The sequence below is a fragment of the Peromyscus eremicus genome, chromosome 8a (genome assembly GCF_949786415.1).
Source record: "Peromyscus eremicus chromosome 8a, PerEre_H2_v1, whole genome shotgun sequence".
NCBI lineage: Eukaryota > Metazoa > Chordata > Mammalia > Rodentia > Cricetidae > Peromyscus > Peromyscus eremicus.
Window position 1 is genome coordinate 32,206,481 of NC_081423.1, and position 26,938 is coordinate 32,233,418.

Sequence of the window (26,938 nt, forward strand, 5' to 3'; positions counted from 1 at the left end):
TTCTCATACATGGTATTTTAATGGGAGACAGCCTTTCTCATGTGTTTTTACACGGTTGATAACTCTTCTTCCACTTGCTACAGTGACAGTCTGTCTCTGAAAGAGGAAAGGGATGGTGAATCCTCTGGTCTCTCACTGAAAATGATTGCTACTTCAAAGTAGGCTGTAAGTCAGTGCCCAAAGCCAGCCAGAAGGTATATGCCTCATAGGTCCATAGCTGCTTCCCAGTACTCTGGGTCATCAGACACACATGACCCCAGCTTCTGTGATAAAAACTCCTCCTTATTGAGAAGAGTCTTGGCATCACTTGACACAGTATCAATGAAGAGATTTTTCAAATAGTAAGTCTTTCTAAAGTAAAGGCCTGTGGCCAGTGGCCCCCCAGTAACGGAGGAAATATATTCAATATATTTCAATAATTTTTCTTCCAAGGACATGTCTTTGGTCCTTGTTAGCAAATGGAGAGACTTAAGGTGTGCCCTGATTTCATTCACAGACACGTTAAAATCCTTGGCAATATTCTCCAGTGAGGCATCATCCAGCCCAAAGTAAGACCTGTAGAGATCCAAGGTCTCCTCTACCTTTTGTGTTTTATCTCTGATCAAGCCCCCAAATGAAATGGTAGCCCATGCTCCAGCCTTCAAGGCCTCCAGCCAGATCTTCTGTTTCAGGAAATCCCTCTTCCGGTCAATGGCAGTCTCAGTAACACTGTGCAGGGACATCATGAAGATGTGTCGCTTGTGGGCTGGGAGCTCTCTCAGTAAGGTGTTCTCCAGCTCCGGGAAGTCAAAGTCAGACTTATCAAAGTTAGAGACCAAGAAGACTGGAGGCTCACTGGAGAGGGTCTCCTGGAGATGCTTTGAACAGTTTTCTCTGACTTTCTTTAAGACACAGTCCCTATTGGAAGTCTTAGGTTTACCCCTGACTTCGTTACCTATATCTTGATCTATCTTGGTGCGGACAAAGTAGAACTTGGTATTCATCTTGGCGATGGCTTTGGCCAGATGTGCATCAGTGTCTTTGAAGCGTGTAGCCGAGATGATAACGAAGAAGTCATACTCACCAAACTTCATTTCAGTTAGGTAGTTTTGTGGTGGGAAGGTGGTGGACCCAATGCCAGGCAGGTCCCAGATTGTCACTGTGGGAAGCTTTGGGTGTGGGTATGGAGTTCTCTTCATGGTTGTCTCTACCACCCCAGTGGGGGCTGCACCTTCTTCTTCATCCCACACTCCCCTCAGGGCATTGATAAAGCTGGATTTGCCCACCCCTGTGTCTCCTGTCACCGCAATGTTCAGTGGGGCTCTGTCGATGTTTCTCAGAGCATCGCTGATCACAGAAGCTGCTCCTGGAAGGTTCATATTCTCCAGGTGGGATTCAATCAAGGTGATGGTTTCCTCAGAGAGGATTTTGCTTTCCTTCTTGAAGTTCTTAAAGAAGTTTTCAAAGCTGGATGCCAAAAGCTGAGCCATTGGAGCAGAGGTTCTGGAAGGCTTGCCTGTAGCTCTTTGCAGTAGAAGAGGCTGAATAAAGGAAAAGAGAAAGACATTGTGATTATTATACAGCAGAGGAGGACCTAGGATTTGTGCTATAGTAAAGCAGGACTTCATCTTCTGTTTCTTTAAAGGCAGAAGTGCCTTCCCCTCTGTTCCTGGCTGCTGGCTAGATTTCTGGCCTGCGTGTTCAGTGCCTTCTTGCTCAGGCTCTACTTCTCCCACGGCTTCCCTTTTTCTTTGCTGTCCAATTCGAGGTCCATTTATTCTACACAGTCTCCTACCCTGGTGTTTATTTCTTATTTAAAAATTTTTTAAATTCTGTTTACTCTTTTTAAAATTAATACCCAATACATTGTAAAAACCCTAAGGGCATAGATCAGTATATCAAAAACCTCAAACAACATCTCTCATGGAAAGGCTCTCTACCTCATGTGAATGCTTTCAAGCATTGCTTCTTAGCCCTCATGACCTCTGGTCTCTTAGCACAGTCATTCTAGTTTCCCTTGTGAAGTCTGTGAATAAAGGGAAAAGGGACATGCAGTGGGGAGTGGATAAGATTCATTCCATGTCCCACAGAGGGTTGGACACATTACTATCTGTGCGTAATGGCCTTTGTTTTACTTAAAGAAGACAAATTATGTCATTTGTAGGAAAGTGGATGAAACTGGAGATAATCCTATTAAATCAGTTAGGCCAGTCTCAGAAAGACAAATATGATTTCTAATTCATGGGGTTTAGATTTAATGTAGGTACATAAATTATATACATATATATGATATGAAATTGGAAGTGAAACTGTTTCCTAGGGACAAAGGGACTAATAGGTGTATTCTTCTTCTTCTTCTTTTTTTTTTTTTTTTTTTTTGGTTTTTCGAGACAGGGTTTCTCTGTGTAGCTTTGCGCCTTTCCTGGAACTCACTTGGTAGCCCAGGCTGGCCTCGAACTCACAGAGATCTGCCTGGCTCTGCCTCCCGAGTGCTGGGATTAAAGGCGTGCGCCACCACCCCCCGGCTTAATAGGTGTATTCTTAACATGCAGCATGTGCTTGTTTGAAAACTTAAAAATAGATAAATAAAAAAATCATTTGAAAGGAGATATGCATCAATGTTATCCCTCATTTTTCAACAGGGGAGGTAGGGGATGGTCTCAGTGGTAAGCAAATCCCCATGTGTCCCTGTAAACCTCAACCAAATAACCAACAAAAATAAAAAATCCCAACTGGATACAGAAAGAGAGAGAGGAAGAAAAAAAGAATGAACGAAAAAAAGAAGAAAGGAAGGAAGGAAAAAGGAAGGAAGGAGAAAGAGACAAGGAGAGAGGAATGAAGGAAGGAGAGAGAGATAGGAAGGAAGGAAAAAAGGAAGGAAGGAAGAAAGAGACATTAAAGAAGACACTAAAAAAAATGTGTCCTTATTTTTTTAAAGTTAAGAACCCTGAATAAATGTATTCCCATCAAACCCCTTCTCTGAAAGAGAGTTAATTCTTTTTTTTTCCCAGAGTTTGAAAGAGCTTTATTAGAAAGAAACCAGGCCTGGAGAGAAAGGAAGAGGGCAGGAGCAGAGCAGGAACAGAGAGGAAACACAGGAAGAGAGAGAGAGAGAGAGAGAGAGAGAGAGAGAGAGAGAGAGAGAGAGAGTCATTCTTAAGGCAGGAGAGACAGGGTAAAGATCAGACACAGAAGAATGACCAAGAACACAGAAGAATGAATGAGAGTGTATAATGGCACACTTGTGTGGAAATGCCGTACTATAACCCACCATGTTGTAGATGAACCTAGAATATAATAATAACAAAAACTCAACGAGATCCAAGAGAATACTGATGAATGAAATTAGAACGAAAACATAAGATTTGTTTTAGAAAGTCAGAAGTGTGACACTGTGAAAGACCTTGAAAGTCCATTTTTAATAGACACAGTTACACACACATACAGCAGATAGGAAGCCAGGAAAAAAGGAGAGAAGGAAGGAAGAAACAAAAGGAAGAAAAGATAGAAGGAAGGAAAGTAAAGTAAAGGAAGGAAGCAACTAAATTTTAATAATTTACCAAGGAAATGGAAAGCATTGGATGGATGTTCACAAGACACTGATGAAAGAAATCTCAAAGAAAGCTACAAAAGATGCTAAGATTCCCATGTCTATAGCTTATAAACATTAATGTTGTCTAAGTGTCCTTACTTCACATAGTGGTCTACAGATACAACACAATCTCATCTATAATATCAGTGTCATTTAAAATAGAACTAGACTGGAATTATAAAATTCACATGGAAACACAAAAGATTGCAAATAGCCCAAACAATTTGGATCAAAAAGAACAGGGCTAGGAGGCATCATAATATCTGATTTCAAGGCATAGTACAGAGGCACAGTAAAGAGTATGGCAGTGGCATGAAAACAGGCCCATAGTCAAACCAACTGACCAGAAGAGAGGACCCAGATGTCTCCAAACATATACAGCCAACTGAGTGCCTCCACAGTCAATCAACATCTCAGTAAGTCTTCAAAAACTAATACTGCACAAAGGACACATGTTGACAGATGGAACTGGGCAAACTGGACTCCAGGCAAAACTAAAACTTGACCTTTATCCTTCACCCTATACAAAAACCAGCTCTAAATGGGCCAAAGAGCTTAATATAAGATGAAAAATTTGAAGCTCCTAAAGGGAAACGAGTATGAAAAACTTCATCAGATTTTTCCACATAGAGTCCCCAAAGCGAAGGAAACAAAAGCAGACTGACAAGGAGGATTCCATCTAATGGAAATACTTCTTAAAAACAAAGGAAATAAAAATACAGCAATGAGACAATTTATAATGAAAAGCCTTAAGAGTGCATCATGTAACAGTCTCAATCAGAGAGACCATAAGATCTCACCAGGTGCAGAAAATGGATTTGATAAAATTCATCAGAGTCATTTCAACAAAGTGAGATAGCAAGGTACTTCCTGGAATAACTGTGAAAACCCTATTTTTCCCCATTGACTCCTCCCAATATGAGAGGTGTTAGAATTGAATTGAACTTACCTTCTCCATAAAAAGCTCTTCTTTGCTAAGGAGAATTTTAACATCATTTGCCACAGTGTCAATGAAGTAATTTTGCAAGTGGAAAGCCTTTGAAAAGTAAGGATGGCTAATGTACTCTAATAGTTTAACTGTTAGTGGTTTACCCTGCTCTTCTGAAAACAGATGTGGAGACTTAATGTTCGCCTTGAGTTCCTCCAGAGGCACGTGCAAATCCTCAGCAATGTTCTCCAGGGATGCCTCATCCAGGCCAAAGGAAGATCTGCAGAGGTTCAAAGCCTCTTCCAACTTCTCTATGTCATTTTTGGTCAAGCCCATAAATGGTATGGTGGCCCATGCTCTTGGCATTACTGATTCCTTCCAGACCTTCTGTTTCAGTGTATCCCTCTTCTGGTCTATGGTAGAATGAGCAACAATTGGCAAAGTGAGCTTGAAGATGTGGCATTTGTGGGCTGGGAGCTCCCTCAGAAGGGTGGTCTCCAGCTTTGGGAAGTCAAAGTCAGACACATCAAAGTTAGAGACTAAGAAGACTGGAGGCTCCTGCTGGGTAACTTCCTTAAGTATACTTGAAATGGAATTTCGAATCTCCTTTAAGATATTCTCTCTATTAAATCTCTGAGGACTACACTGTTTTTGAACCATTATATCATGATCTGTGTGGGTTCGTACAAAATAGAAACTCCTATTCACTTGCACAATGGCTTTGGCTAGTTCTGCATCATTATGTTTAAAGCGTCCAGAAGACACAATGATGAAGAAATCATACTCCTCAAACTTGATTTTCTTTAGATAATCATGTGGTTGGAAGGCAGTGGACCCAATGCCAGGCAGGTCCCATAGTGTCACACTGGGAAACTTTGAGTATGGGTATGATGTCCTCTCAGTGGTTGTACATGTCACTCCAGTGGAAGCAGCCGCACCCTCTTCATCAGGCCCCACTCCCCTTAGGGCATTGATGAGACTGGATTTTCCAGCCCCAGTCTCCCCCATTACTGCAATGTTCAGTGGGGCTTTCTCGATGTCACTCAGAGCATCTCTGATTGCAGAAACTGTTCCCCGAAGGTTTCCATCCTCTAGGTATGATCCAATCAAGGTGGTTAATTCCTGAGACAGGACTTTGGTTTCCATCTTGAAATTCTGAAGATTGGAGTCAAGGCTGGAGGTCAAAACAGGATCCTCCTTCTGAGGGGGTGTAGAAGAGGAAGTCTGACCCATGACTGGGAGCAGTTGATGGTGCTAAAAGGAAGAAAGAACCAGGAAGTTCAAAGAATTAGTTGAGACAGAGCTAGCCAATGGGAAACAGAGCCCCTGTAATGGCCACACATTACAAATGGATTCTTCCCTCTTTAATCAAAGCTCAGGACTCAACCTCATTTACTTCTGGCCTGGATGTAAATTTTGCCTCAACTCAGACTCCTTTACCCTTGACCATTTTCCTCTTTAGAGCACTTTGAGTTCTTCAAGATCAAATTCAAACCTATAACACCTGCACTAAGGAGGTCCTGCTATGGATCTCATGTTTGAGGTCAGCTGGGCTGATACCAAGACCTTTGTCTGCAAAAGAAGTTACCCAAGTACAAAGCTCTGTCAGTCTCTTCAAATAAGGACATATTATGATATGTAAATTGAGTTTCAGGTTTTCAGTTTTACTTTAACAATTGACATGAATGGTAATTATTCAAATTCAACTGGAGAGTACAGCTCATGTTAAGAAGAAGTGGTCTTAAGGATGAAGGAACCCTTGGTATATCTCCTATGACTTTGATATCTAAGAGACTCCTTTCACTCTTTGGTACTCAAAACCTTTTGTTTTGGCAATCAAAATCACGTGGTTGTGGTGGTCATAGGTTCTGGTGGGGGAAGCTGCCAGCGTCGTTTTGTGAAATGGGCATGATATGCCCATCAATTTTCCATCTAAATGTTTGTGTTTGCATCTGTGAATTAGTATTGTTGTCCACACTGGCCATGGAAGCTGCTCTTTATAGTGAGTAGGAGTATTATAGAGTAAGTCACAATGGTCAAGGAGTTGAGGATAAGTGATGCTGAATGTTCAGCCATCAATGGGAAGTCTATATCACCCCCTCCAAGGCTCAGTGTGATGCAGAAGAGACGATAAAAAGGGTGTAAGAACTGGAGGAAGGGCTGGATGTTTTGACAATGAAAAAAAGAAATCCTGAAATTACTCAAGTAATTCAGTCAATTAGTGCCCTAATGAGCTGTAGAGACAGTCATGAAGAGACTAAACAAAATGGCCAATAAATACTTGAAAACGTTTTCAACAGCCTGAGCTATCAGAGAAGAGCAAATTAAAGTTGCTTTGATATTCCATCTGAACAAAGTCAGAATAGCTACCATCACAAAACACATTAACAACAACAACAACAAATGCTGATGAGAATGTTGAGAAGAGGAACCATTCACTGTTAGAAGGTGGTGCAGGTACTACTAAATAAGTATGAATTTTCTTAAGAAAGTTGAGCGCTGGCCCAGAAATCCCATTTGATTCAACCTGAAGAACTCTTAGTCAACATAACACAGAGATGCTAGCACATCCATGAAATCAAGTTAGTGTAGATATCTGTATACAGCAGAATGGGCAAAGGAAACATGACATAGACACAATAAGATTGTATGTAGCTGGGAAGAAAAATGAAACCATAATGTTTTCAGAAAAGTGAGTATAACTGGAAGTCATTGTTCAGAGAAGAGAATCCAGACCACAACAAGACAAGTATCCCACATTTTCTTTCACAGGCTGAACCTAATCTTAAAAGCATGTGTGTCTGTACTTGTGTTAGATCCCAGTCTTGAGAAGGGAATCATGAAAGGCTGAAGAGGTATTAAGGGAGGTAGGGAGTCAAGCAACGAGGTTATATGTATTAGGGAAGCAGAATCAAGGAGTAGCTAGAGGATTAAAATGAACCAGCTGGAAGGAAGGGGGAGATGGAGGCTTAAGGGGGGAGGGTCACAGATGAGGACAGAGTATACTGACATGTATGAAGTATGTACAGAGTACAGAGTACATGTATGAAGAAGGTATGATGAAACTCGGTGATTAAAATAGATTAAAAATCTCAGCCAATTAAGAACTTTTGGTATTAGCTGGGTGGTGGTGGCACATGCCTTTAATATAGCACTTGGGAGGCAGCAGCATGTGTATTGTGAGTTTGAGGTGAGCCTGGTCTACAGAATGAGTTCCAGGGCAGCCAGGGCTGTTATACAGAGAACCCCTCCTCTCAAACCTTTTGATATTTTTTTCTCTAATGGTACAGCCACTGGAAGACTAGTTAGTGAAACAGCTAAGTGTTGTAGTTTTGTCTTTTCATATATCCATGTGATGGCTCATCTTGTCAACTTGACTACATCTGGAATATACTGAAACCCAAGCAGCTGGGAACACCTGTGTATTTTTCGATTAGATAATTCGAGATGGGAAGATACACCTTAAATCTGTGCTACATCTTCTGGTGGTAGCCCACAGAAAAGTACATGGAAGAAGGAAGCTTTTGTTCTTTGCCTGTTTGCCATCATTCTCTCTGGCAAGTTCATCTATCCTGCTGCTGGGGCATGTCTTTGCTGGTATATGAACCCACTTCTTAGGTATTCTAATGTATACTGAAGACCAGTTTTGACATTCATCCTCATGGCTGGAATAACTACCGGATTTTTTTTTTTTTTGTATTTTCAAGACAGGGTTACTCTGTGTTGTTTTGGTACCTGTCCTGGATCTTTCTCTGTAAACCAGGCTAGCCTCGAACTCACAGAGATCTGTCTGGCTTTGCCTCCCAAGTGCTGGGATTAAAGATGTGTGCCATCACTGCCTGGTAACTACTGGACTCTTGGCTTCCCTTCGGGAGACATCTACTGTAGGACTAGCCAGATCACAGTGGTTAGCCAATCTACAAATTCCCCCTTTAATAGATAAAGATTCATGCTAGCAGTTCTGCTCTTCTAGAGAACCCTGACCCAAACTCCCCAGAAATGAGAAAATTCTACCTATAGCATCTCATGTGAGGGAAAGGTAGGATGGATTGTGTCTTAGTCAGGGTTTACTATTGTTGTGAGGAGGCACCATGACCATGGCAAGTCTTATAAAGAAAATATTTAATTGGGGGGGGGTCGTTACAGTTTCAGAGGTTAAGTCCATTACCATCATGATGGGGACTATGGCAGCAAGCAGGCAGATGTGGTGCTGGAGTTGAGAGTGCTACATCTTGTAGGCAACAGGAAGTCAACTGACTGTCACCCTGAGTGAAGCTTGAGAAAAAGATCTTAAAGCCTGCCTCCACAATGACACATTTCCTCCAGCAAGACCACACTTACTCCAAAAAGGCCACACTTCCTAGGAGTGCCACACCCTTTGGGAACCATTTTCTTTCAACCTACCACAGACGGCCAACATCTGTGGAGTTTAATAGTCATATTATAGATAAAGGTTTCAATACATCATCTGCAGATAAAGTCTCTTGTCTCCTCATCTTGATTCTAGTAAAATAGAGCTGTTTCTGTGTCTTGGGCATTCCAAATTTGAACATATGAGTCTTATAGAAAGCGGGTCCAGACACATGACATCTGGATGGTAAATGATGATATTTTTATAAGAAAATAGGAAGATATCAGGTGTTTAGGCACACTTGGATTCTAAGTTCATGTTCATGCCCATAGGAGAATCAGGTAGACTTTAGGAGATAAGGATATGCAGAGGATCCTGGAGGAAGGACTTACAGCTCAGCCTGTTGACAATTCTCATAGGAACCCTTGGATCTGACAAAATCAAACATCTACTCATGGTAGAGTCCTGAAGAAATTGGAAATGGAGCAAAAACATCTCAACATAATAAAGGCTGTATGTGGAGAACCTATAGCCAACATTATACCAAATGGGAAAACCTTAAAGCCAATGTACTGAGCACGGCAACAAAACAAGAATTTCCTCTTTCTCTACCTTACCAATTCAGTAGGAAGCCTTAGCTAGGAAAATAAGACCCAAAACAAACAAAAAACATATAATTAGGAAAGGGAGATGTCAAAGATAATATATTTCTATACATAAGAGACCCTAAAGACTTTGCCAGAAAACTCTTGAAATCACTTTCAGCAAAGTGACAGAATTAAAAATTGACATACAAATCTTGGTAGCCTTCATGTATATTAATGGCAAATATGCCGAGGAAGAAACCAGGGAATGAGTCTCATTTATATTAGCCAACCCTTTCTCCTCAACTACGTACCTGGGAATAAGACTAACCAAGGAAGGAAAAGCACTCTATAATGAAAACTTTAAAGCCTCCAAAAAAATAAAAAATAAAAAGGAAGACAATAAAAGATTAAAAAAAACCACTTCTTATGCTAAAGACTGCAAGAATTCATGTTGTGAAAATGGCTGTCTTAACAAAGTCAATCCACAGATTCAATGCAGTTCCTACAAAATTATAATGCCATCATTCACAGAAACAGAAAAAAAATCTTAAAGTTCAGTTTGAAAGTACAAAAGATCTCAGACAGACAAAGCAATCCTGAGGTGGGGAAAATGCTGAAGACATCACTGAACTTGGTTTCAAGTTATGTTACAGAACCATGGTAACAAAAGTACCTTTGTGAGTACTTTTTTTTAACATCTTCACCTCTAAATGGTTGCTGTTCTTTAGGAATGGCCTGTTACTAAATTCAAAACATTCAGACAGAGGCTCTGATTCTCTGAATGTGCCACTTGGCATGTCTCACAAATGCTACCACCCTAACCAGGGTTTCGATGTGATCACCGAAAAGCACAGAATGAAAGCCATGGTCCTGTCTCATTTGTCATGGAAGATTTTCCAAAGGAAGTGATATCTAAGCCAGGTAATGAATGATGTGTGGAGTAGGCTGGGCAAATGGAAAAAGAGGTGGAGTAAAGAGGAGCTTGAGAGTGGAGATAAAGATGAGGTACTGTGGTGCATCTTGAGAACTACTAGTAGACCTGTGGCTGATATGAGAGTTCAAGTTCAGAAGTGAGGGAGAAAGAATGGATGGCAATCAAGGGATCATTGAGTGATTCAATGGTGAGAGATAGTGCCCCTTAGGGACAAATGGAAAATGCAGCATACAAAGTGGAAGTGGCCAGATTCTGTGAGCAGCATCTTTGCAGCTTCCAATTGACACCAATCGTAAGAAATCCATTTGACGCGGGACCCAAGTGCATGCTCACTCCTAGTACAACAGTGTAAGGAAGAATTTACTACTCAGTTGTGCACTTTGGTCTGCTATATTGTGTTCAATGAATTCTAAAATGATATTATCTTCCATTTGGTCAACTTTAACAAATGTGGTTTTACTTCACCCAATAAACAAAGGAGTTAATACGAATGAAGGATATTCATGAATAGATTTCCTATGCCAGGCTCTATACGGTTCTTGTTTCATGTATAATCTGAATTTCCATCAAAGCATAAAAACCAGCCTAGCCTTGACATACACTGGAAAGATCAAGGACTTTTGAATGTGGGTAAAGTTCCTGCCATTACATATGAATATTTGTGTTATGATAATAATTAAAGAATAGATCATTAATTAAGGGACGGAAGAGTTGCAATGAAGAGAGAGGGATCCTGGAGAGAGGTGGATGTAGTGTTCATGCATGAAATTCTCAAAAAAGAATTAAATGACAAAAAAAAAAGAATGTTAATATCTGAAAAAAAAAAAGAAAAAAATTCTGGCATTATTTGACTGCCATATGGAAAGTTTGAGAGAAAAATTTATGTGCTGATTTATTACAGAAAAATAGTATATACCTGCTGTGGGATGGTCTGTATGGCAAATGTGTTGCTGATTAGTCAATAAATAAAACACTGATTGGTCATTGGCTAGGCAGGAAGTGTAGGCGGGACAAGGAGGAGAACAAAGCTGGGAAGAGGAAGGCTGAGTCAGAGAGACACTGCCAGCTGCCACGATGACAAACAGCATGTGAAGATGCCGGTAAGCCACGAGCCACGTGGCAAGGTATAGATTAATAGAAATGGATTAATTTAAGCTGTAAGAACAGTTAGCAAGAAGCCTGCCAAGGCCATACAGTTTGTAACCAATGTAAGTCTCTGTGTTTACTTGGTTGGGTGTGAGTGGCTGTGGGACTGGCAGGTGAGAGAGATTTATCCTGACTGTGGGTCAGGCAGGAAAACTTAAGCTACATATACCTCTGCATGATCCCCAGGTCAGTACTGAGCATAGCATACTCTCTGAAGGGTTTAGAAAACCCCAACCTCAGTAAAGTCATCATTGAAGGAGTTTATGTCCTGCTGTAGAGATAGTTTCCTCAGTGCAGATAAAATAGTTGATCTGAGCCAGAGAAAAAAAACGCCACTTAGTAGCTTCCACTTCCAAACCCAACCCAAAGACCTTCCTATTCCACAGGTGGTCCAGGTAAAGCTCACGGCTTCTCACAGATTCACTGTACACCAGGTGATACCAGTGGGTGTTCTGATCATAGAAGTTTATCTCCATGGGGTAAATAAAACACTTACAGCAGAGCTGGGTGTGGTGGTACACACCCTTAATCTCAGCCCTAGGAGTCAGAGGTCGATGGATCTCCTTGAATTGGAGGCCAGGCTGATTTTCATGTTCTAGACCAGCCAGAGACACCCAGAGTGATCCAGTCTCAGACAAAACAAAAACAATAAAAACAGCAAACAGTTACAACAAAAACCCACCCCAAACAGGTTACAGCATTGACTCTGAAAAATCTAGCCACATAGCCTGCCCTCCTTCTCCAAGTCTAAGTTCTCATCAGAAGAGCAACAGACCCAGGTGATAGAAAAGTTTGTTGCTGCCTTGATGGTGAGTTGGGGTGCTCTATGGTCCAAAACACAGAGAAGGGCCCTACTGTAAACAATCCCTGAGCAAAATAAAGCAGAATTTAAGCTCCTCTACCCTTGTGCCAGGAGTTCACCTTCCATGTCATAAGTAAGTAGAATTTTTAGTCAAGCTGCACTTAGAAATCCTTCACATACCTGCTTCTGAGTGATGATGTGAGTGGACCTTCTGAGAGGTCAGCTTTTCTCTGGGAGCAAGGTCACTGGGGTAGCTCTCTATGGAATCCTCTAAGCTGGGATGTTCAGGAACCAGATGGGATGCAGAGTGCCAGTTCTGGTGTTTCAGGAGATCAGAACAGCTGGTAAGTACAGGCTGATCTGCCTGGGTTTCCTTCCAAATCCGGCTCACAGTCTTTGTTCTGTGCTCTTCATGTCCTGGATCGGAATCCTGCCTCTCTGGTCCCTAAAGAGAGAGGCTGCAGTGAGGGAAGGGTTTGGTTTCTGGTCTTTGAACCAGCTGGCTGGTTTACACAAATCAGCTGAATAGGTTTCACATCCTCCTTCAGAGCGGGAGGCGGAGCTCTGCTGAAGTGGCCTGAGTTGAACTCCAGGGCTTCCTGAGTGCTTGGGTACCTTGGTAACCAACTCCCGTGTCAGCGCTCCCTGACACTGACCACTCTGCTTCCTATCTCAAGCCCCTCTGCTCAGATGATGGCATCTACTGACGGGCAGTATTGACTTTCAGACCCAGGGAGCCCAGGGTGCAATGGTTGGAGACCTTGCTGTAACCCCACACGCTTGCTGCTGTCCTGTTGATTTTCTTTCTCTCACCCAGTGGACAATGTAAGTGGACATGTGTTTGTAGGGCTGTTGTCACTCAGATGCCCTTCACCTTATCGTGCGACAGCATTCTCATCGGCTCAGACTTCACCAATCAGGCAAGGCTGCCTCCAAGTGAGCTCCAGGGAGAAATTGACTATCTCCCTAGCCACTAATGGAAATTTCCACTGTGATGGTGAATATCATGTTGAGAGGATAAACTTACTGTGCTTGAAAAAAAAAAAAACATTGTTGTTAGCTTGAATAAGCCATGAGGAAGTTGCTCCTACTTTGAATGTACCCTGTCAGCTGACCCGAGATGTGCCATTTCATGGTGCTGTTGGGCTATTCTTAAAAAATTGCTGGTTGTTGTAAAACATTTCCCTGCCCCAGCTATTCCTACACGGTAATGGGCCACAGGATTAAACAGGCTAACTGCTAAGTTCTGCTTTTGTATGAGAGGCTTGCTTGCTTGAATGGCTGAGGCACCTGCGGGACATCTGTTATAAAATCAAGACTTTCTCACACCCAGACAGGATATGAGTTAATTTGGCTCCCCAAAATTATTTCTTTGTGGGGTTTTTTGTTTGTTTGTTTTTTTAACCTTTATAATGCTTTGGCTACGATCATCAGGGCCTTACCTACAGAACTCTTTGGTTTGGTCCTGGCCAGTTTTTTTTTTTATAATAATAATAAAAACTTCTGATTTACTAAAATCAAAACTTGAACTAAATCCTAATCTCTGAAGGACCCCAGTCCCACAGCCCCACAAAGGAAAATGCTGGAGCAGGGAAGAACACTGAATCAGATTCCTGTCCCTGTAGTGTGTGTCCCTGGGGTTAGGAAGTCTGTGCCCGGTGAGGTCAGGAGTGGGTTGGGTGAGGGTGGGGTTCAAGTTAATGACATCCTGGAGTTAGTTTAATAGAGAGTCAACTTCTCTGTGGGATCAGAAACTGGTATTCTCCATGAGGACAGAGGAAAAGTTTCTCTGCAAAACGCAATGCAGGGGGTGGGAAGCTGGATCAGGGCAGAGACACCATGTTGCTCTCTGAGGTTCAGGGAAGCTCTGAAGTTGACTACTCCTTTAGTGTCTATTGGTAGGATCCTACTAGAACAGTGTGTAGAGTGGAGCACCGGTGGATGATGAGAGAGAGAGAGGGAGAAAGAGAGAGTCAGGATGTGTGTGTGTGTGTGTGTGTGTGTGTGTGTGTGTGTGTGTGTGTGTGTGTGAGAGAGAGAGAGAGAGAGAGAGAGAGAGAGAGAGAGAGAGAGAGAGAGAGAGAGAGAGAGAGTCAAGAGAGGGGCAAAGAGAGAGAGAGCATCCCAGCTTGGGCAGATAGAACCTGGAGCTCTGACCTAAGCTATGCTGCAGGTACTCAGCACAAACTCTACCTACTGAGGTCTCCATACTGCCCAGAGTTTTGGACAATGTGACCCACTGTTGAGTAACAGGTTTCTCTGAGAGTGAAACATTCCATCCTGCAGGCAAGCTCTTTAAGCACAGAGGTAAACAACTCAAAATACCTTCAGGAAGTCCCTGAAACTGACTAAATTTGCTAGACTCTTCCCTGCCAGAGTAAGTAATAAAACCTGAGAGTCCCTCTCAGATTCTTAAAGCTGAATGCAAAGAAAACTCTGAGCTCCCTGGAAGAGGGTTAGACCAGAGTCACTTGGAAAGGAGACTCGCCAACCTGCTGAGCTGCACCAGGTTTCCTAGCTTTTGTGAGCTGTTACTCAGGCAGGGGTGGGCCTTGGTGATGCATCTGTCTCTGAGTATTTCTTGCTCTTGTAACCACTCATACATATTCTAGTATGTAACCCCAATAAAACTCATTGGCTCACCAAGTTGGACTTTAGTGGTAACTGAGAAAGGAAAAATATTGGCTCAGGACCCCCAAGACCAAGTTCTCAGCACAAAGGAGATTTATTTGCCCCAGAGGGACAGAGGGCAGGGAATAAGAGAAAAAGACAGGAGGTAGAGGATCAGGGAGAAGGGGAAGGGAATAGGGTAAAGGACAGGGGCATTTGTCCTGGAGGGACAAAGGACTGCCTCTGGACAGAGGGGAGACAGATGTGGGACACAGGCAAATGGAGGTTTAAAAAGGTAAAATGGAAACCCTGTGTTAGAATCAGGTGTTTAATTTTAACTGGACATATTAATTAGGTGAGCCAAAGTGGGCTTCTAGATTACTGGACTTTGATAGTTAGGCTCAGGAGGAGGAAGCAACCAGCTAAGGGAATAGATTTTGGTGGCTAGCTTTAGGAATGTAACCTAATAGTTTTTAGCAAGGCCTGGGGGATGATAGAGAAGAGCAAGGCCTGCCAGAGCCATGATCATCATGCTTGTGCTGGTCAGAGTCCCCTCAACTGTGTCTTTGTCTGTGGTGAGCTCTCTATCCGGGGTGAGTAGATGAGTGTGCTCTGTCCACCCAGGAAAAATGTTGTCACACAACACTCACTGTGCTGAAATCCACACTGTCCATCTGCCTTGCTCACTCATGATACAATTCATGCCATTCTCTAGGGCTTGTTGCCGCCTCCCTGGTAAACCTTACCCTGTGCACCATCCTCCATCCCATACAACCAAAAACCTTGGTCTACATGTTTTCAAATATGCAGGGAATCTATGCAGATTTCGATGAAGCTCAGTACCCTGTCTCCTGCTTCCAGGATCTACCATCTCCTGTTCCCAGTGCGTGACTTCTCCCAATGCATTTAGCCAGGGGTGAAGGTAGATCTCAGGCCCCTACAATCCTCTACCTAACAGAGTAATTATTGTGACACCCTCGTGTACTGAGTGATGACTCTGGCCACCTTTTACCTATTTCTTTTCTTTTTTAGATCAATTGAGATAACATTACCCAGAAGTATTTGTGTCGTGTCATAAATCACTGAAGTTGATTCACGTTGACACACACCTTTCATAATCTCTCCACTTCTGAGGTCTTGGATGTCTTACAGAGAAGGCGGAGAAAATGTCACTCACAGCTCACATGGGCTTTCAGAAGCACAGTTTTGAAAGGTCTGAACCATTTTGAGCTCTTCTGAGCATAACAGGAAGTGGGATGGTTAGAAAACACAGGATGGCTGCGGGATGACTCATGACTGACCCTGCTGAACTCAGTGCTGGGTGGAGTCGGTCACTGCAAATGCACAGGGCAAGTGTTTCTCACTTTACTTTCCTGGGTTTTGCAGGATCTGTGGAGTGTTTCTGTGCTGTGCTTTCACTCCTGTGTTCAACAGTGTTGTCCTCATGTGTATCTATTCATTAGTCATTTACCACCATATCTCACCATTCCAGGAACCTACTGAACTCATGCTCTTTAGACCTGACCCGACTGTTAACTGCAGAGGGTAGTGATGGAGACCCCCATACACTGCCACCCCCACCCCATGCACAGTGGGGGAAGAAAAGTTAGAGTGGCAGCTTTCTGACTCAGGCAGTGAAACAGCAGCAAATGACCTTGCAGGTATAATTTTTAAGAAGACAAAAAGGGGGGGGCTGGAGAGATGGCTCAGAGGTTAAGAGCACTGTTTGTTCTTCCAAAGGTCCTGAGTTCAATTCCCAGCAACCACATGGTGGCTCACAACCACTTGTAATGAGATCTGGCGCCCTCTTCTGGCCTGCAGGGATATGTGCAGACAGAACACGGTATACATAATAAATAAATAAATCTATAAAAAAGAGAAAAAGGGGAGGTCCGTGTTGGAGTGGGCTAGGATATGGTGGTATATTTGATCAGGCATGTTAATTAGGTGAGCCAAAGGGGGCTGTTGATTGCTGGACTTTAATATTTTGATCTGGACCCTAGTAGTCATCCTCAGGAGGAGGAAATGCCAAATAAGAAATAGACCTGGGGGTCTAGCTTTCGGGATGTAATGTAATGGTTTTCAGCAAGGCAGAGGGAACTAGGGAGAAGGGCAAGGACTGCCAGAGCTACATGCTCCAGTGGGCTAGTGTCCTCTAACTCCCACCTTTTTGATTTATATTTGGGGGGCTAGGTGTTGGGTAAATGGGCATCATTCTCTCTGGCTGCTTTCTGCTGACCTTGGTGCATAGTTGATAAGGTATCCAAGGAAGCTTGGTTGTCGGTCAAGGCCAGGAAGAGCAGACTCTGTCTGCTGATGTCCAAGTTCTACTGGACCATCTGAGGCTAGGGAAGTGTAGTCTGTGATGCTGGACCAGGAGGTAGATTCCAAAGAAACTGCTGGCATTGGTGCTAGAGTTTGCTGGAGTAGTCTGTAGTTGATTTGAAATCTGTTAGGACAGATAGATGACTACCTGGACAGTGGTAAAGTTAATGAGTTTAGAAAGTTTTTTTTCTCAGATGTACATTTGAAACTGTTAGGTTCGTGGTCCTGGTAGTTAGAGAAAAGGAGTCTCAAGAGCAGGGAAAGGCGGAGAGATCCCATGGAGAGATCCTAGGGAAAGAGGAGAGATCCCAGGGTAATGGGGAGAGATCCCTGTGAAAGGACCAAGCAGATGTCATAACAGGCTGCTCAGTCTTCTCTCAGAGATCAGGCCTCAATTTCAGTTTCCTGAGACTTAAGCAAATGGTTTCTGCAAGGGCCATGAACAAAAGGCATAGTCCTTGCAGTAGCTCCCTTTCTGCACGTATTCTGACTGCTCAAGGTTCAGCCAGATGTTTATTGTCTGGGACCCCTCACCAACTGAGACCTACGTGCATGGGTCAATGTAAAGGTGCAAGGCCATCCAGACTCCAATGCAGCTCAAGGACAAAGCCTGGGACTTGTCCAGGCCTGCCCAAAAATGATAATTGTAACCCCCAACCAGTAAATTCAAAGGTTACAAACCCTCACCCAATCATATGATGCCAAGGCTTGTACTACCCTGCTTGTGGTTTTTCCCTTTAAAAACACCTCATTATGAGCGCTCAGGGCTGTCCTCCTTTACCTGGTTAGCCAGTTTTTTGGACTCGGACCAAGCCCGGGCTTGCTTGTTACCAATAAACCCCTGTGTGTTTTGCATTGGATATTGGCTCTGTGGTGGTCTTGCTCGGGGGTCTTGTGACATGGCCACAACACCTGGAAAAGGAGAGATACCATGGAGAGATCCCAGGGAAAGGGGAGAGATCCCAGGAAAAGAGCAGAGATCTCAAGGGAAGGGGAGAGTATACAGGGAAAGGGGGGAGAGATCCCAGGAAAAGAGCAGAGATCTCAAGGGAAGGGGAGAGTACACAGGGAAAGGGGAGAGATCCCAGGGAAAGAGCAGAGATCTCAGGGGAAGGGGAGAGCACACAGGGAAAGGGGAGAGATCCCAGGGAAAATGTGGCCCCCGAGTCCTCCTCTCCTTCTTCTTTTGCTCTTCCATCTCCTCCCAGATTTCTCCTCCTATTTATTCTCTCTGCCTGCCAGTCCTGCCTATCTTCTCTCCTGCCTTGCTATTGGCCATTCAGCTCTTTACTAGACCAATCAGGTGTCTTAGACAGGAAAAGAAACACATCTTCACAGAGTTAAACAAATGCAACATAAAGAATGCAACACATCTTTGCATCATTAAATAAATATTCCACAGCATAAACAAATGTAACATATCTCCAACTATTATTCTACAACAGAGGATGTCTAGACAGTTAATGAATTCAGGGGAGTCACTTGGTGGAGGAATTTTGGCAATCATTTGAACAGAAGTGTAGGAGTGTGAGAAGAGAGATGAGATTTGTGGGGAATGGGTGATTATGAGGGAACAGGAGCTGGAGGGTGAAGAATACACAGTGGGGATTAGGAGAGTATTCTGTGTTGAAGGAGGGTTAGGTGTCTGGGTTACCTTATTATCTGGGTTGTGTAGTAGGGTAGCCTGGGGCAGGGTTAGGGTGAGTTACAAAAGTGGGGTTGCAGCTGGTCGGGCTGTTGTATCTGTGTGACTACTGTCTTTACTGATAATGGAGGGGTCAGTCCATGTGGACATATGACAGGAAGGAGCTGCCATCTGTACAAAAACTGTAGGCTGAAGTGTAGGTTAGAAAGCCCTTTTGTATATGAGAGGAATGGGGGAGGAGGTCTTTGACTACCTTCGTAGTCTCTGGGCCGGAGTGAAGGGGGTCTGGAGAATGTTAGGGTAGAGAGAGAAGTGTGGAGGGATTGAGGGGAGGACAAGTAAGGAATGTGAGTGGTGGGTTTTCCATGAGATCATAAGATAATACAGCTTTTATAAGGTTAGGACTTGTTGCTTTATCCCTATTAAGTCTGAGCCTTAAAGTTTGAGTTGAGGATAATTGGAGATCATTTAGCATGAAAGTAAACCTTAAACCATGAATGTAGTAAACATCTGTCATTAAAGAATATACAGAATATTATAGTTTCCCTATGATTAGGTTTAAACTGAAGGCAGTATCAGAACAGGAAAGGGTTAAGGTGGGAAAACAGCAGCAGCAGCAGCAGCAGCAGCAGCAGCAGCAGCAGCAGCAGCAAGGGCCTTGGCAAGGGAGGCATTATCACAGTAGGAATTTGTAAATTGTGCTGTGGTTTCCTTGGTTATCAACAGTGGAGAGTTTGACTTTAGGAAGGAAGGGGGAGTGGCATTGGGCTGAAAGGAGGGGTCTTTGAGGAGTGGGGGGCTATTGGAGCCCTGCAGGTAGAACAAGTGGCTGAGGAGGCAGGGGAAGGAGGTTAGGAGGAGGGGGCTCAGTCAGTTGCATTAGCCCTACAGGGGCCTAAGGATGCTGCAGAACTTGTAGCACAGAAGGGAGGGACTGGTTGTTAAGGAGTGCTGGAGAGGCTGATGTGCTCTGCACGTGAGCACAAATGTCTCCCTGCCAGGCCAGGCTGCACTGTGCAGAGTAGGAAGGACTGACCTGGAAATGAGTGTGGCCCAGCCTGATGGGCAAGGAGAAAGAGGGGTGCTGTTGGAATGTTAGCAGAGCTCAGGTGAGTTGGAAGGAACCTGAGGACTTTGGCACTTGTAGGTGGTGGGGACACAGTTTGGGCTGGAGGGGCCAGACCTGTGAGGCTGTGGGCTCAGGCAGACTCTGAAGCATCCTGGGCTGGATTAAGGGAGGGAAGTTCGGAGCGAAGACCATAGAGGCTGGTCTGTCTGGCCTTGGTGAAATCCAAGTGGATGGAGGAGTCGGGAGGGTGTCAGACAAAGGAGATTGTTGGGAAGGCAACTGACCATGAGGAGGAGGAGGAGGACAAGGACAAGGAGGACGAGGAGGAGGACAAGGAGGATGAGGAGGAGTGGTTTATTGGCTGGGTCAAAGGACAGAGTTTCAGTTTTAGGAGCAGAAGAGTCTGCCAGGGCCTGAAAGCAAGGAGGCCCTGGGATGGTGAGCAGGAGGTGTACAGGAGGCTGGTGAGCAGGAGGTGTACAGGCGGTTCTTGGGGCACCGAAAGGAAAAAGCAGAGATGCAGAGGATCTCTTTCTGTGAGACCAAAATGAGCCATCTTAGAAATAAGACCAAAATGCTTTCACCCTAAAACCAAGGCCTAAGATTTCTCCTTTAATGATAGGCCATTAGTTACTGAAACCAGTCAGTCCAGATTCCAGAAACCAGGAAGTGTAAAAGTACAGAGTCACAAGGTAGCCACGAGGTAATGACTGCTGGACTATGGAATGTCCTCTCCCTGGTTTCCAGGGTAACTGACCACAGAAATGTCCCTACCTGAGGGCAGCCAATGAGAAATGGTGGTGGGCAACCACCACCTTAGAAGTAAGATTAAGCCGTGATTTCTAGAAAGTCTCTAGAAGCGAGCCAATCAGAATTGTACCCATACTAGCACCCCTAAATGATGTAACCTTGTGCTTTTTGCCTTTAAAAACTGAGCTTGCAGGAGGTGGGCACTTCCTCCAGCCTCCACTGTGTTGGATGTATTGGACGAAGTCCCTGCCTAGGCTTGTATTGCTTTTGGATATCCAGAATTAAACCTTGCTTTTGCATGCTCGTCTTTGGTGGTCTCTCTGGGGGGTTGCGATCTGGGCACAACATTTCCATTTTCCTGTGCACTCATAAAAGTTTTAAAGATCCGGAATAATATTAGGATCCTGAGAGCTGTTAGATTGATTATCCAGTGGATATAGAGGCCAAGCCTGGGTACCACAGTAAATGATCTTAAGAAATTTGATGTCTGAGTGCTGTAGCTACTGGAGATTCTGGAGGTGACATTCCCAAAGATGAGTCAGTCAGAATGGAGGGGCAGAGCCCATCACCCTTGGTGGTCTTGGACCAAAGTTGAGATACCAAGTGTCCCTGTGTATCCCGAGAGGCCATGGAGCAGTCTCTTGTAGCAGGAATCTTACAAGGTCTTACTAATAAAAACAAACCTGTAGCTGGGTATAGGGGTGAATGCTGGAAGATCAGAGAAGCAGAACAAGCCACAGTCATCACCTCACCTTGCCAATTCCTCAGCTGATTCTGTTTCCTCAGACTGGATGACTCTCAGCTGATCTGTGTTACTCAAAAGCCTAAAACCTTAGCCAGCTCTAGTTCTTGGTCCTCATGCCTTATATACTTTTCTGCTTTCTGCCATCACTTCCTGGGATTAAAGGCATGAGTCACCATGCCTGGCTGTTTCCAGTGTGGCTTTGAACTCACAGAGATCCAGATGGATCTCTGCCTCTGGCATGCTAGGATTAAAGGCATGTGCTACCACTGCCTAACCTCTATGTTTAATATTGTGGCTGATCTGTTCTCTGACCCCAGATAAATTTATTAGGGTGCACAATATTTTAGGGAACACAATATCACCAAAGTCTCTTGGAGGGAGTGGAGCAACATCACTAAGACAGAGACCTCGGTTTGTCTGAGGATGAATCCGCAACCTGTTGACAGTTTTGTTTTCAAGGAAGAAAGGGCACTGTATACAGTGTGACCACCAAGAGTGATAGGGTGAAGCCCCCTACCAAACCAGACTGGACGTGATATGCCTATCTAGGAGCCAGTCCGTGGGAGTCTATGATAATCAGTGAAGTTCATGGTGGGCTGCAGTCTCACCAGATCCCACAGGACAGATGGGGGACAGTAGACACTGGATGGCTGTCACTCAATAACCTGAGAGGTACTATTCAGGATAGTCAAGGTGGGGGACTTAACAATGAGCCAATATTGGATGAGGAAATTGGGCTCCAGAAGGACTGGAATGGGTGATAAAGGGCTACAGGCCCATATGAATCTCAGTACCAATGAAGGGGACAGTGGGGTCTCCCTCCTGGACTTCATATTGGGCATAAACCACACCGAAACAGTTAATTTCACAGAGAGTTACTTTATTAAGAGGGAAAAAAAGTTAAAATGGCTGTTTTCTGACTCAGGCAGAAAAACAGCAGCAAATGACTTTGCAGGTGTCATTTTTAAGAAGAGAAAAAGGGTGGTCTGTGTTGGAGTGGGCTAGGATGTCCTGGTATATTTTGATTGGACATGTTAATTGGGTGAGCCAAAGGGGGCTGTTGATTGCCAGACTTCAATACTTTGATAACTGGACCTTGGTAGTCAATCTCAGGAGGAAGAAGTGGCCAAGTAAGGGAATAGACCTTGGTGGCTTGTTTTAGGGATGTAATCTAATTGTTTTCAGCAAGGCAGAGGGAATTGTGGAAAAGACAAAGCCTGATAGAGCGAGCCACATGCTTGGGTGGGCTAATGTCTCTTTGGTTAGTATGTAGCTACAAGTACTGGGTCATCAGTTACACACAAACACACATACATGCAGATTGACCTTTGTGAAAACACACACACACACACACACACACACACACACACACACACACGCATGCGCACGCACGCACGCATGCACGCACGCATGCATCAGGCACAATGCCTTGTACCTTCTATTGCTCCAGGATGATGTTCTCCTACAATTTCCTTTGTGACTAAAGAAGGGACCCTGGTGTTCCTCTCAGAGACAGTGGAGGTGTCTTAGCTCTGATGTGAGCAGATTGGGTTTTTCACAGACTCTGCTCCCACATGTGACCTTGACTCACTCTTTCCTTGCAGGTCTCACTGTGAAATCAAGTCTCTAAAGGAATATGCTTCCCTGTAACCTGCTATCCAGGGACAAAAGTGGCTGCTCTTTGTTGTGGGATGTCTTCTGTATGTTGTGGATATATGTGGCTCCCATTTGGATAATAAATAAAGCTGTTTTGGCCTACCGCAAGGAGGTTTACATCCAGGTGGAAAATCCAAGCAGAGATCCAGAGTGAAGAATGGCAGAGTCGGGATAGACCCTATCCTGCCACAGAAGGAGCAACAAGATGCCAGCAGACCGGTAATGCCACGGCCACGTGGCAACATACAGATTTCTAGAAATGGGTTAATTTAAGATGAAAGAGCTAGCTAGCAAGTAGCTGAAGCTATAGGCCATACAGTTTGTAATTAATATAAGCCTCTGAGTGATTATTATACAAGCAGCTACAGGACCACAGGTGGAAGGGATTCATCAGGACTGCTGGGCAAGGCAAGTCTGGAGAGTAGACATTTCCATCAACTGTTCTCCTCATTCCCCTCCTCATTTCAGGATACATTGGCAGAAAAACATGAGTCAGGGCTGCAGGTATGATGAAGTGAGCTGATCTACCCCAGTTCTTCAACAACAAGCATTGTGTTGTGTCTTACACAGTGAAACCAAGGAGGAGTTTGTGGTCAGGGCTTTGACAGGACATCAGTAAGAATGTGTGTATAGTAGAGAGAAGGGCCGGCTCCGTCTCCAGACAATCAGAAACAGAGACTCCAGACATCAGCCCCTCTTCCACAGTCTCTGCTCAACCAGCCATTCTAACCTGTCAATGGAATAAATAAACCCCAGTCTGGGGACTAAGATGCCATGGTCTGAGTTGGCAGAAGTGTATTGTTATTAGTGGGCAGTGAGATGTACTTGTAATGTACTTTCCTGTAAATAGCCCCAAGAGGCTCCCACCCTCAGAGATAGAGTTCATTAAGTTCATTAACGCAGGCCATGGCAGCTGTTGATCAATTTCTCTTGCAACATGGCAGCAACGGCTTTTCTCTGTGATTAGAAGTATTGAAGGACACTGCAATATATGTATATTTTTACATGTACATATCTTTATACATACACAGCTATGAATGTAAAGGATGGAATAAAATGAAAAACGATTCACGGGGGACTGGGGAGATGAATTTTACATGGCAAACCAGCCAAGTTGTACTATCCAGAGGTACTAACCTTCTGGTAGAGCTGACTTGAAGCTGTCTTTAGATACTACATTTCGAGAGAGGAGACACATTGGACAAACTTCCATAATGTGAAGTACATCAGCCTAGCCACTGAACAAGATCCAACATTACCAAAGAAGAGAGACTTCTTGCTCCAGGCTTTGGATACAAGTTGCAACATCAAATCCTGCATTGATGTCCAGGTTTTCAGAAAGAGAATAAGGTATAGATATAGTAGTATTATGGCTGGAATCTGAAGTGTGTTCCACAGGCTCCTATATTTAATGCTGTGGAGCCTGGGGTGAGGGCCAGGGGAATGGAAGTATGTCTTGAGGGCCAGGACTTTGAATTGCCTGCCTCTTGTCCTCCAGCTCTATCTGCTTCTTCTCTGCTGCCCTACAGACAGCCTTCTGCTTGGATGGACCTCCCTGCTTCTGCCACCTGCCACCTCTGGAGTGGCCTGCAGTTCTCTGACACTCTGAGATACAGCAGACCTTCCTCTGTTTTTGTCAGGTATTTGGGTGACCTCACACAGCAGCAACTGATGTCAATATGTTGTGGACATCGACAGGGCTCTAAGAGGACGCTGGCCTTGATCTACTGATCTGTCTTTCTGGAGATCTCTAAAACTGAGCTAAAATGCACTTCATTTTCTGCTCTTGGAATGCCATGCATGCATCTCTCCTCTTCTGGTAGGAAAGCTGTAAGTGTGGAAATTATACAGGTGTTTTAAAAAGAGTTAAGTTTGCTTGCTGGGAATTGAACTCAGGACCTCTGGAAGAGCAGCTAGAGCTCTTAACCACTGAGCCATCTCTCCAGCCCCCAAAGATATTGGTGGAAGTATTAAGGCAACTTCATGTAGTTAAAAGGGAGGTTTATTTTGGGTTTTACTTACAACAAGTAAAGGGATAGATTACGGGGTCCGGGAGGGGTGAAGTGCAGTCCAGCGGTGTTCTCTGGAGAACTCTGCTCGGTTGACCATCCAACATCCAGGATTACCATGAACCAAGAGAGCCTGCACATCTGGATCTCAGGTCTTGAGAGCTCCTGTCTTGGCCCAGCCTCAGGGGCAGGTCATAGATAGGCGTGACCGTTACCTGAAGCCTCACTGAGGGTAGTACTTCCAGGTCAAACCTGGAACAGCTACCCGCTACAGTGTTAGTTGTCAGTCTGAATTGCTTTTCTGTTATTGTGACAAAATACCCTGGCAATAGCAATTTAAGGCAGACAGGGTTTCTTTCAGTCACAGTTCAAGGTTGTACTGCACCACAGTGGGCAAATCACAGAAGTGGAGGCTTGAGAGAGCTAGTCCCACTGCAAACATAGGAAAAAGAGAGGGGTAAAAAGCATTCATGTTCAACTCTCCTTACCCACATCAGGCAGTCCATAACCCCTGCCTTGAGAAGAGGGTCCTGCCTCACATTAAGATTGTTCTTCCACAGTCCAGGCTGGCTGAAGGCATCCTCCACAGGCCTGTCCAGTGCCACTGGTCAAAGGTCAAAGACACCACAGGCCATCCTGGGTCCTCACACCCCAGGCTGGCTGAAAGCACTTGGCTTGTCCATGCCATTATGATGAGCAAATATATTGTGGAGAAATGAGAGACAAAGAGAAGCAGAATGGTCCAGGTGCTGTGCAAAGCGGCTGATTTGAAGAAGGGAAGGCAGATGAGATCACACTGATATGGGTGGCCTGATTGTCACCTAGGACCAGGGTGACATCTGGGAAGAGCTGCTGCGTAGGACCATGTATGCATCTGGGGTCTACCCCAGCTAGGGTCTGTGTTGACATCCATGACCCATATTGCCACCAAAAGCCACAGGGATGCCCAGTGTCTAGGCCTCAACCAGTGGCCATTGGGTGTCTGAGAGCCCTGCCATTCTCCTGGACATGCCAATCTGAGTGGCTATGGTGGTGCCTAGCCTGCTGCTGAGGCTATGTCTGGTTCCATGGCCCTATAGCAGCCAGTGACTAAGTTGATGTTTTTGGCTCCTGTTACTACCAAGGACTGTGCAGATGCCTGGGCTCTGGTCTGTCACCTGAGACCATGTTGCTGTCTGAGGGTCATGCTGCCATGGAGACCATGCTGATTTGGGTAGCCTGTGCTTCCACTGGGGCCATGGTGACATCAGGGCCCACAATGCTGCTGAGGGCCATATATGGGCCCATGTTCCTGCTGCAGCTGGGGTCTGTGTTGATGTCAATGATCCATGTTATCACAGGGCATCATAGGATCCAGCAGTGTTGAAATCCAAGGACCTTGCTGAGCCAGTCCCTCCCATCACTGGCCCTGCCCCTTGCTGGACAATGCAGCAGGAGAGCTGGTACCACTCCTCATGGAAGAGCTGGCCTCAACACACAAGGGAGATGGCCCCGCCCCACACCATGGCCATAGGAGAGCTAGTCCCAATGACAGGGATCTAGGAGAGCTGGCTCCACACTGCTACTGAAGGGGATGATCCCAGCGGCTGGGACTGAAGAGCTCAGCTACCATCCAGACCCAGATACTGGCCTTAGGTTGGCCTACCCTATCATCTACCCCATTTATGAACCACTGGAGCATGTGAAGGGACTGGTCCTGGAGAACAGTAGCCACAGGTTCTCCAGGTCTTGGCGTAACAGCAGGATAACTAAGGGGAGTTTCTGTGAGGGTGCCGTGATCATGGTGTGCCAGAGGCCTTGAACTGGACCA

The 26,938-nt window shown here is 44.6% G+C and overlaps 1 protein-coding gene across 1 annotated transcript; it reads right to left on the reverse strand.

Annotated features, from left to right (window-relative positions):
- On the reverse strand, window positions 1-12,743 carry LOC131915984 (uncharacterized). The gene is made up of 3 exons (XM_059269289.1): window positions 12,500-12,743; window positions 4,521-5,753; window positions 1-1,520 (listed from the first exon to the last, which is right to left on the reverse strand). The coding sequence occupies exons 2-3, from the start codon at window positions 5,730-5,732 to the stop codon at window positions 204-206; spliced, it is 2,529 nt and encodes an 842-aa protein (XP_059125272.1). The 5' UTR covers window positions 5,733-5,753; window positions 12,500-12,743; the 3' UTR covers window positions 1-203.
- Window positions 12,744-26,938: the final 14,195 nt, after the last annotated feature.